The following is an 11,759-nucleotide window of genomic DNA, read 5'->3' as shown; positions in this document are numbered from 1 at the left end:
GTATGATATTGTGCGAACAACTAGTCCGCACCAAAGTGCACACACGAGCACTGAAACATACAGTAGGTGTGAATGCAAGCAACGTGTTCTGTTTCAACAGCGTGAAAAGACAAAACGACTGTGTTCTATATCGCTTCATCTTAAGAGCGCGAGTGTCACATCTCAGCAGTCAACACATAAATACAATGGAGCAATCCCTGTTAGAATGGTGAGTTTCCATGCCTTCTCATTCATCCAGGTCATTGAATCCATCGCATTTGGACTGTACAGCTTGTCTTAGAAGACGTTTTGCCTCTCATCCCAAAGACCAGATAGAACACGCAGTCCTATCTAGTCATCCAGCCTAGTTGTGATCGATTCAATGCCCTGAGAAGTGAGTTTCCGTGGGTTTTTTTGGTTTTTCTACGTCCTTTTCTGCAAAACTTCATTGAAAAAAAAGGCTAAATACAGTCGTCCCTTGCAATATAGCGGTTCAATTATCGCTTCCTCGCTAAAGCGCGGTCTTTCAGAAATTAATTAATTAATGACCACTGTTTCGTGGTAGACTACGGTTGACTACATATTGAAATACAAGTGATATGTAGTATTGTGGTCTCTAGGCGGCAGTAATGACACAAAACATGGAGACATTGCCTTACATTACATTACCTTAACACTGCATGAAGTCATGAAGTCAGCCATGGCATGTCCGACATGATAGAGTGAAAAAAGCTCATCCTCCTATTCCGTCCGAAAGTGGTAAGTTTTTGGCTTCTTGAGTTTAGAAGAAATACATTTGAGGCTAACTGGTTAGCTGGCGAGCTTGCTTGCTAGCGGCCGTCTCGAGTACCTGCAGCATAAGAGTTGAGCAATGTTTTGTAAACAAAGAATAATAGGAGTGTAAAGGTGACTATAGGCGTGGTATTTCATGCCTACAGGGCTCTAATGTTAAAAACCGTATTTAGAAAGTCATAAAACAGGTTTTCTACGAGAATCTTCCATTGATTAACATCGAATCCTACTGTATATCGTGGAAATTCATGTAACGTGGTCGGGTCTGGAACCAATTAACCGCTATAAACGAGGGACGACTGTAATACCGAAACACATTTTAGCAAGATATCAAATAAACCATGTAGCAAAATGAGAAACTTTCTTTTTTTATTTTTGGAAAAAAAAAAAAAAAAGCAACAGATTTACACAGTTAACTTTCAGCGAAAAATGCAATCCTAAACTGAAACTGTACTCACATTCGGGACTCCAAATAGTAATGAAAGACTCACATACTTACACACCATCTATAATTTACAAAAAGGAACACAGAGTAATTATTCCAAAACAAAACCAAAAAAAAAAAAATGGCCACGAGAGATTGCGAGAAAGTAATTTAAAAACAATCAGTAGCGAGAGCAAATGTAGGGAAAGTAGAAACAAGAGTGTGCCTTAAATGTCCCCCCTTTTTTTGTCTTTTGACTTTTTTTTTTTTTTTTTTTTACAAATTGTGCAAGATATCATACTAAGGCTCTTGAAGGTCTTGAAGTGTTTGATGCGCACACACACACACACACACACACTCACTGCCTGCGGTGGGCGGAGCTTTGCACAGTAAAAAATAATAATAGAAAGTGGATGGACCAGCTTTTTGGAAACACACATGCACCTTATGTGATTAAAATAATAATACATCCCTTTGCATCCAAGGAATGACTTCATAGGAGTGCATTAAATCATAACCATTAAGGCAAGAACACCCGGGGTGGCATCAATAACATGATGTGTTGAGGGTACATGGATATGACACATTTATCTTCAGTCTTTTTTTAAGCACATATTTGTTCCCAAAACTTTTTTTTTTAAGAAAAATGAGCATTCCCCCCTCCCCCCGCCCCCCCATTGTAAAAGAAAAATAACAATGCCAGACACTATTATAGGGACGTATGGGTAAAACTACATGAAAGCAATGCTAGTTGAAACTTCACATCAAAAACTGTTTTTTAAGCCCGTCCGTCTATAAATAAAAAAAGGTTACCACTTACGTTAAAACCACTTCATCCTCCTGTGGTGCTTGTGTCGTCCCGACACCTTTTGCCTTACTTACAGCGATTTTTGTGTGTAGTCTGTTGCAAATTAAAGCATTCATTGTTTAGGAGGGAATAAACGTTGTCCCTTGCAACAACAACAACAAAAAAAAACGTACATCTTTTTTTTTTTTTAGTAGTGCAACTCTTAAAAATGTAAAACCAGTGATTCCTTGAGGGGTATTATTTCTCGCTCTCTTTTTTTTTGAAGTATTTCACACCTCACAGAATGATCTTGAAAAAAATCCAAAGATTTTGTTTTCTTTTTGTCTTTTTTTCCCTATTTTTTTGTTGACTTTTTCGACTTTTTGCTTCTCTGCACGGGCATGACCTTCCGTGCTAAACAACAGGGGACGATCCACAGAGCCCTGTTGCACTCCTCCTTTATTTGGGACCACCAGTGATTGGCACCGGAAAGGAGGGACGAGGAGAAAAGCTAGCAGAGAAAGAGAGAGAAAGAGAGCTGTACAAGAGCCCCAATTGAGGTGGGGAGGGGGACGGGTGGTGGGGTAAAAACCTTCATATAACGCAGTAGGGTTCCCGTGGTAACCTGGATTTCCGGCAGTAGAGGAGCGTAGTGCTGAAGCAGCGCCGCAGCTCCCTGTTGGAGAAGATGCAGATGAACGGGTTGACCCCAGCCTGGGCAAAGCTCATCCACACGGCGGCCGTCAGGTAGCCCGCCGGGACCACGGGGCCCCTGGCGAACACCCGCCAGTAGCAGGCCACCAGATAAGGCCCCCAGAGAGCCAGGAAGAAAAAGGTCATGATGTAGAACATCCTACTAATCCTCTTCTCCGTTTTGAACTCATCCAACACCAGGAGACGCCTGCGGCCCGCTGCGTTGCTGTTCTGCCTGATGCCCAGCAAAGTAGGCGGAGTCGGGCCTCGACCGAATCCGGCCAGCCAGTTGGCGGCCGCCTGCCCGCTCGCCCCGGGCCCGTGGAAGGTCCAGTTCTGGCTGACGGCGGGCACAAACTGGACCGGCTTCATTTTTCGGCGATCGTGGACAAAGAAGATGAGCTTGAGGTAAACCAGCTGTGTGGCCAGCAGGATGAGTGCCAGGAGCAGCATGAAGCCCAGTGAGTCATTGGCCCGGAAGGAGCGGTGCTGGAAGGTGCACTGGTCCTCCTCCTTGATGAACAAGTACGTGCCCACGTCGAGAACTGGCGGGAATGCCATGGCCACCGACAGCGTCCACACCATGCAGATGACGGCCAGGCAGGTCCAGAAGGTGAGCCTCTTGGTGTAGAAGCGGTGGTGGGCGATGGCCAGGTAGCGTGTGACGCTCACGCAGAAGAGCATGAACGCCGTGTGGAAACAGGAGAGCACGCCCAGGAAGGCAATCACCTTGCAGGTCAACGTGCTGTAACTCCACGCCGAGCCATTCTTGACCGAGGTGAAGACGAAGGGGAAGCAGATGGCCGAGCGCAGGATGTCGGAGGCGCACAGGTCTAGCAGGAAGTAGTAAGGTGCTCGGTGCAGGCTCTTGTCTTTGACCAGCAGGATGGAGATCAGGAGGTTCCCGACCACGCCGACGCCGATGATGAAACCCAGGGAGGTCAGTTTGAGGAACGTGGCGAGAGGAGAGACATTCTGCAAGATGGTGTGGTCCCCTGCATGGCTATAGTTCGCCATAGATGGAGGAGGGATCATAAAGATAAGCGGGGGATAGCTTCAGCCTAGTATCATGATCTGGAGGAGGTGGCGGCAGCGGCGGCGGCGAGGGGAGGCGTTAGATCCATTTGGCTGCGGTGTGCTTTGAGGAGGTTTCCGGGCTTATAGGCAACCTCTCCTCTAAGGCATCCTTTGTTCCTTTGTCTCATCACACCTAAAAGGAAGCAAAACGAAGGGAAAAAAATCATCCGCCTATCACCACTCAGCCACTGCATTGTCTCCAACAGCACTGTCACATTCTAGAACGTCATATTTAACTGTCTGACATTCAATTAGTCACCCCCTTCACATCAAAACACACAGGCAACAATGGCAGCTACACTGTTTCATTTGCACTAGGCGCAGTGGAGGGGGGGGGGCGTTTAAAAAGCTACGTTTTTTTTAACGCAAGCGCGAGCACTGTGGGAGAAATACAGCCCCCCCCCCCCCACCAAAAAAATAAGGTGCTCTCGATCACACCCTGCAGCCCGCACAAGCAAATAAAGTCGCCCTATCGCGCATAATAAAGCACCTATAAGCTTTGAGTCAGCTCGAGTTGCCTAAATGAAGACGTATTATTGCACATTGTCCACTTCATTTGAATTATTACAGCCCCAAAATGATGATTGGCGTCAACAAAAACACACAAGCACCCTTACTTGTCAGAATTAACATGACAACAGTGTGTACTTACGGGTTTTTATGACAAAAAAATTCGTCCTCCAGCCGGTGTCAAATGATGGAAAAGGCAGCAGGATTCGATGATGGAGCAATCTCAGCGTCTTACTTGCTTAGATAAAACACAACAGCGGCGCCGATCCTCACGTCGTCGAGACCAGAATCATGTCCACAGTCTCCATAAAAAAAATAAAATAAAAATAAAAATAAAAGCGGTAATCACAGGAGATGAATCCAAATTCTACCTGTTGATAAAGGTCCGTTTTCAACACCCCCCGGAGATGATTTCGTCGTGCTTTTTTTTTGGTTGCTGCTTTCAAAAAACCCCCGATTGTTGCCTCCTGCCCCCCTTTTTTCCACCACGGAGAATATCATACAGTAAACGGAGAGCAGTGCGCATGCGCCCTGCATCCCTATTTGTGATCCAAGACGCGTCCTGTCTCTTGTTGCAGCACCAGCAGAAAGCAGCGGTACTCTCGTCTCTCTCATCCGCTCTACTGGGCCTCTGCTGCCCAGCAGAATCCACTGCACCTCTTCTGCTAATGACCCACTGCTTAAATATGCAGTTTTACACTACATTATGCAAACAATCCAACACAATGCATCATATAATAGCTCACTTTTCAATGCAAATTACCTATTTTTTTTGTTTTTTTTTAATTGAAAAAACGATTTCAAGGTGAAGAAATGTCACACCGTCCATTTTCAATTCCACCCGTTATCATTATGGGTCAGGTAAGCTGGAGCCTATCCCAGAAATGTCACTCACTTCATAAGAATTTAATTAAATTCACATACAGTCACCTTTTTCATGTAAGAAAGTGCAGTAACACAAGCCTGTTAATTAATTTAAAAAATATTTTTTAAAAAATCATGTGACATGAAAAAAGTAAATTATAACCTGTATAATACAACAACAAATATTCATATATTAGGAAGTCTACACATATTAAACAAATAAAAATGTACAACACCTATAGCTTTCTTGCTGAAGCGCTCCAAATCTGTCAGTCTGCAAAGGCGCCAATTTTCCATTTTAATACGTCCTTGGCGATTAATTATGCTCAGAAATTAATTTCATACAAACCACAGAAACATGACCAAATTCAATAAAAATACCCCCAAAATATTACAAATAAATAATTTCAAAATGAAGATTGATTTTTAAATAATGGGAATTATAACCTGTACAATCCAGTTAAAAATAAATTAATATTAGGGAGTAAAAAAAAATATTTAAAAAAAAGCACTACAACTGGTACTTGATTTCTTGCAGAAGCGCTCCAGACCTTCATGCCAGCTTGCGAGGGCATCTTTTGTGCAGAGCCCCACCTTCAGGCCACCCCACAGATTTTCAATTGTATTTAATTTCACTCTAGTATTAGCAACTTTTATAAGCAGGTAACATCTGCAATCACACAGTATCTGTACATTTATCTACTTATCTTTAGCAGTGAAAACCAACTGAACTCCACATGAGCAACCTCTTGGAGATGGAGGCGAGGAAAAACGCTCTCTCGAGAACAACCCAGGCTCCGTGGGCCGGCCTACTGTCTTGATCGGTTGGGTCAAATGTTGTAAATTGTGTTTTTTCCTTGCCCCTGTCGATACACGCTTGCTCGTGTGGTGTTCTAGTATGTATGAGCAGTTCAATGTTCTATATGAATACAACTGACTTGACTTGTAGTGTCTGCATGACTATTATTACTAACAGCTAAGTATTTGGAATGTGAAAAGGAGCAGTGTTGGCTGCTGGAAGCTCTCATGTTGCACCGTGACGGGTTAAATCAGGCTGGCAAGTTCACTCGAGGTAAAAATGCTTCCCATGTACTGTAGATGCATAATTGACAAGCACTTTGCTCACTGTTGTTCACCCTTCCTGGCTGGGCAGCATCACAAATTCATGGGACTGGAGTCATATATGTTTGTATGGAGAGGCCCAGTGCCAACAGAGTGTGTGACAACGTGCTTTTTCTTGTACCTGCGCTATGAAATATGAATTAATAACAATCATACAACAGCACACCTTACCGTAGGACACAATGGTCTTCAGTCAGTGAGCTAGTAATCCAGTCCATCCAGAAAAATGCAACAACAAGCTAATGTGTAGTACTTAGCTTTCGTTTTCAAGGATTTCCAGACAAAACATAGGGTGTTAATCTTTCTGTATACACTACTCATTCATTTTTGTCAAGTTCTTGACATTTTCTTCTCATTTTCAAGCTTGGCAACTGACGTGTGTAACGTTATAGCTCTTCCCCACTTCCTGTTTTCGTCAATTCCAGCTATTTTCTGCCATTATACAGTTCTGTCCTAAATAAAAGGTGCTGAAGTTGAGCCAATACAAATAAACACGTCACATCAAGGTGAGCAGAACGCTATTAAAAGAAAAAAAACTGAAAACGTCATGGCTTATGTGCTTTTATTTTTTTTAGCAATTGTGTTCTAAACACACACGTTGAGCAATGAAAAATAAACAAAAAAGCAAGAATCTTAAGGAGAATATTTCCAAAAGTCTTTCTGTAGAGGCAACAGCAGCATTTGGTGCTTTAAAACCGGACTGCATCTTGATTTACTTCCGGTTCTTCTCCATCACGTGCTTCCGGAGGTAATTTCCGTACGTGTTGGTCCCAACTTTGCTCCAAGATGTCCATAGTAGGAGATTGATTTATATACAGTTATATGTTGGATGATAACAAGACCGCAAAGCAGCAGAAGCAGACGATCCTTTCTCACAACAGTCTGTTCCGCTTCCGTGCGTACCAGCCCAGGCAGGCGCAGAAACCCACCATGACAACGACAGTTCCCAGCAGCAGGGCCACCGCGTCGCCCGCATCGTACGCCTCCGCGAGGGTGACTGTCTGGAGGAACGTCAGACAGGCAAGTGCCGGTGCAACGCGGGGAAATTCGCGTTTGGGGTTCATGTTTGGGATCCTCTGCCGTTCTGTCGCTTATTTCCGGGAAGCTGGGGTGTTGCGTCACAGTCATCTGACAGAAGCGCGGAACTTCCGGTAGTGATCAACCAATAATAGCAATGCAGCCTCTCTGTGAGACACGCCTTCTTTGACTGTTACCTTTTAAAAATGTGTATTGTTTGAAATTGTATTGGGATAATAACTGTTGGTGGAGTTTAAATCTTAATATGACTTTATATTAGCGTACTATTTGATAAATATAAATCTATATATATTTATTTCTAAATCCCTGCTTTACTATTCACAATGTTGACACAAATAATATCCCCGGTGATTAATTATGCTGTGAAATTGATTTCTCGCAAACCACGGAAACCAGACCCTTTCAAGCGATTGCTGCTTTTGCAGTGCTCCTGTTGCGCACAGCAAAAGGGACGTGTCAAATGGACTTTCCTGTGTCTGTTGTATTGAAATACACAACATGACCTGAAAAGATAGAATGGGGAGATGGACCACACTGACTCATACTCATTCAGGGATGTGGAATGAAGTGAAATTCATTGCAAAGGTGCAAAAAATAAAGTAATGACGCAGAGTAATTCATGTTGGTATGACAAGCACACATCTTGGTGTGGTGTTGATTTGTTGAACGCTAATTAATTCTGCATTGTTTGGTAGAAAATATGAAGATAATTAGACACAGTGACTCATCAGTGCTTGAAGTTGTTATTACGTTGTGCACAGTAGTAACCGTCCATCTGGGTGTTTTCACTTCAAGAGCAACTATGTTGTCGTTAAACCTCCCCAAATTTAATGAGGGCATCTGGAGGGACTGTAACCCTGCAGAGAGCAATACATGTGCATCTGTTGTCTACCTGGCCTTGCAACACATTGAAAATATGATTGCTCAGCCCCTTTTTTGGAGGCTCCATTTCATTTGCATCCCTTTTTTTTTTTCAAAAATAAATGGGATGCCCGCGGAATTGATCTAAACGGGCGTTTACTAAAGGTGATCAAGTTTTCTTCGAATGCACTCTGATGTGTGCCCTGCATCAAATCTACCTGACAGCAAAGTACATCACATTGAGTCACTATGCATTTATATGTGTGTGTGTGTGTGTGTGTGTGTGTGTGCGTACAATATATGCAAGGGAGATTGATAGCTCATCACATTTCATTTCATAGTGTAAATGTCACCTCTGTGCCTTGCTATGATGAACACAATCATGTGGTTGCTTTATCATCTGCAGTGCACATTGCTATGAAAATGCACACATGCACAAATCACAGCTGCAAAAAACAGAAAGCGATTGAATTTTTCACAGATATTGATGTGAGTGAGGTTGCCGCACTCTTGGCAACATAGCAGTGTTGCTTGCTTGTTAAGTGCTTCTCCATTAGCGTGCTACTGCAGTCAAGGAGCAGTCAATTGTGTTATAAGATATAAAAAAAGATGAGGGAGCTATTGCACAGTAAAGCAAATAAATACATAATAAATAAATAAATAAAAACGAAATGATATATAATGGTATATACTGTAATATACGGATTCATGGTGTAGGAGTGCTCCACCTCTGCGCTATGTCGGACTTCCTCTAAGCTGTCAGAATCAACAATAAATGACGTCTGTCGCATGCCAATGTAACCGGGGGTTTCAGGAGGTCCGCTGATGTGGAAATTCAGTGTAAATAAAGGACGGGAGCTACGACTGCAGGAGGTAGGTTTATTCATGTGCACAGCTAGTCTCGTTCATCAACAGTCAGGACACCTTCTCAACCCACACAGCACACTTCCGGCCTTCAAAATAAGAGTGCTGTGGGCTACATCCTGTGGACATACAACAAAATAAGGGTGTCATAAAACATAGCTTACACCAACACTGAGGCAGCGGACAAAGTATACCAGTACAAGTTGTTTGATATTCTGCACCCAGGTTAGTGCAAGTTGAAGTGCCTGCTGCATCACACACTCACTAATGCATAAACAACAGCATACTGTAAATTCCAGTGCATAAGCCGCACCCACTAAATTTGAGAGGAAAAAACAGATTTGTTCACATATAAGCCGTGCTGTTGTATAAACCGCATGTGTGCACTTCATAAAATGGCATATTGTGGCGCACACGAGTCCGTGAGGACCAGGCAGCTCTTTATTTGACAGGAGCCAATCATGAGCTATGAAACGAGCTTGCCAACCCATTGGAATTTGCAGGTCATTACTCAATATAACAGTCTGACTCACGCTGTCATCTTATAAACAGGATTAAACTCATCACACGGCAACTTAACACTCAAAAGGTACCTAGAAAATATACATTACATGTACCAATACAAGTTTAAAATAACAAACAGTAGCTATTTTAACATCTATCCATAATGTATTACTTCCAGAACAGCAGTTCATAGGAGGACAAGCAACATGGATGGCACTGCAATTTTGCCGCTGTCCACCATAGGAGCCCAGAGCCCAGAGGGAGGCTGACGTCATTGCAGTGCCAAAAGTAGTATACACCGGAATTTATGGTATGTGGAAATGTTTTTTCATGGGCTTTTCAAAAGTAAACATCTTTTGTGAAAGTGTACTCCTGTAGAAAGAAACTTCATAACATTTACATTCAAGTTGAATGGTTTGATATTTTTAGATACTGGTTGAAAGTAGCCCTGTGAGACATTCATAGTCAAGTTGATCAAAAGTTCACGTCATTAAAAAATTCATAGAGAAGTTCAGACATTTCATCCAAAAAGAAAGGAAGGCGCACAACCAACATGATTAAACGCCACCGGATTCATGGTGTAGAGATCACAAGAGTGCCTCGTCTTTGATGCGCCGCGTCGGACTTCCTCTAAGCAGTCAGAATCACGGAAGTCAAACAATAAATGACGTCTGTCTCATGCCAACGTAACCGAAGGTATTAGGATGCCTGCTGATGTTGTGGAAGTTTGGTATACAGTAAATAGCTACGGCTACGGCTGGGCAAGTTTATTCATGTGCACAGTCCGTCTCTATTAGCAACAGTCAACGCACACAACACACTTCTGGCCTTCAAAATAAGAGCACTTTGGGCAACAAAATAAGGGTGTCATTAAAAATAGCTTCCATAAAATTGAGGCAGCAAGTACGTACTGTATACTACTTTTCAAAAGTAAGCAATCTTTTGTGAAAGTGTACTCTTGTAAAAAGAAACTTCATAAGATTTATATCCAAGTTGAATAGTTTGATATTTATGTACTGGTTGAAAATAGTCCTGTGAGAAATTCATAGTAAAGTTGATAAAAAGTCATTAAAAATTCAAACATTTCATCCAAAAATAACGAAACTAAAAGGATCCTTTTTCTTTAAAAAAAAAAATCATGGCCCACAATCCCAAAAGTCCCACCCACCCCTGCTGTTAATCCTTAAACTCTCGTACACACCGTGCCTCAATAAGATGCCACGTCAACACCTCATATAAGTTTCAGTGGCAGAATGCTGTTCCTCCCCCACGCCATGCGGGACCAATGAAAACACACCCATGAATGGACTTATTAGCTTATCATGAATAATTATTATCATGTATTATTATTATTATTATTATTTATTATTATGTATTATTGTACGACAAATTGGAAGTAAATTGTTCCGTATTATTTATTTATGTATTTGTTCTTATTCTGCTTTCCTATTTTTCTTTTCTTATCTTGCCTGTCTTGCCTCGATTGTTTATTATGACTTTATTCTGATGTTTGGAGAGCTGCTCAAAACGTGAATTTCTCTTGGAGGTAAATAAAGTATCCATCTATCTATGAGATTTTTTTTCCTTTTCAAGAGTTTACCCACCCCGGTTCTTTTCTTAATTTCCCGATATTCCTAAAGGAACCAAATGAAAAACACGTCATTAATAAGAGGATGATGCCAGACAGTCCACCTAAGTGCAAGTGTCCATATAATGTGCACTTTTGCAGCCTCTGCGGGCTGAGGACGGCTCCGAGATGTCCGTTCCATTTACTTATGAAGTTGTACCAGTGCATTCTCTGCTATTGAGCCGTCAGCTGCTGCCAGTCAGGGGAAATTAACGAGGCCGCTGATTGCACTGTTGGTAATTACAGATTGAAGCAGGGGGCCTGCCGTGTCAGGCCTTGCAGATATTTTTCAGCTTACGTCCGTCCTTTCCCTCCTACAGTCGGGTCAAGGCATTCTCAGCAGAGGCCACACCAGTGGAAACAGATAAGAGTTACCTCATCCTTGCAATTTTCCTACATTGTTCCAGGATGTGTGTAAAAACGTCACGTTGGAAGCCAAGCCGCCGCTTGTTGTCCCGCCGGTTGACCGCTCGCACATACCAATGAGCCGCCGTTTTGGGACGCCATCCAAGCCAATCAGTCTGACTTAGAGAAAGTACGGGGACGAGAGCCAAGTCCTCAGTCTTTCTCGTAGTATGCACAAATAGTAGAGATGCCCGATATTGGCTTTCTTAGCG

General features: G+C 42.6%; 3 protein-coding genes across 4 annotated transcripts in view; 1 reads left to right on the top strand and 2 right to left on the bottom strand.

The window, feature by feature from the left end:
* Positions 1-1,123: 1,123 nt before the first annotated feature.
* On the bottom strand, positions 1,124-4,868 carry gpr85 (G protein-coupled receptor 85). Its single transcript, XM_054752877.1, has 3 exons — positions 4,405-4,868; positions 2,575-3,885; positions 1,124-2,493 (listed from the first exon to the last, which is right to left on the bottom strand). Exon 2 carries the CDS (start codon positions 3,708-3,710, stop codon positions 2,577-2,579), a length of 1,134 nt encoding a protein of 377 aa, XP_054608852.1. The 5' UTR covers positions 3,711-3,885; positions 4,405-4,868; the 3' UTR covers positions 1,124-2,493; positions 2,575-2,576.
* Positions 4,869-6,793: 1,925 nt separating this feature from the next.
* Positions 6,794-7,378, bottom strand: LOC129194676 (small integral membrane protein 30-like). The gene has a single exon (XM_054799949.1). It carries the CDS (start codon positions 7,310-7,312, stop codon positions 7,121-7,123), a length of 192 nt encoding a protein of 63 aa, XP_054655924.1. The 5' UTR covers positions 7,313-7,378; the 3' UTR covers positions 6,794-7,120.
* A 2,316-nt stretch (positions 7,379-9,694) lies between these two features.
* Positions 9,695-11,759, top strand: part of foxp2 (forkhead box P2) — a 142,878-nt gene continuing 140,813 nt past the window's right edge. The window contains exon 1 of one of the 2 annotated variants that reach the window (XM_054799933.1): positions 9,695-9,825. The gene's annotated coding sequence lies outside the window, so the exon portion shown is untranslated. The remainder of the gene's footprint in view (positions 9,826-11,759) is intronic. The other variant, XM_054799937.1, reaches the window with a different exon arrangement.

This window comes from Dunckerocampus dactyliophorus, chromosome 15, assembly GCF_027744805.1.
Source record: "Dunckerocampus dactyliophorus isolate RoL2022-P2 chromosome 15, RoL_Ddac_1.1, whole genome shotgun sequence".
Lineage (NCBI taxonomy): Eukaryota > Metazoa > Chordata > Actinopteri > Syngnathiformes > Syngnathidae > Dunckerocampus > Dunckerocampus dactyliophorus.
Note: the sequence above shows the minus strand (reverse complement) of the source record. Positions and strands in the feature narration are given on the sequence as shown.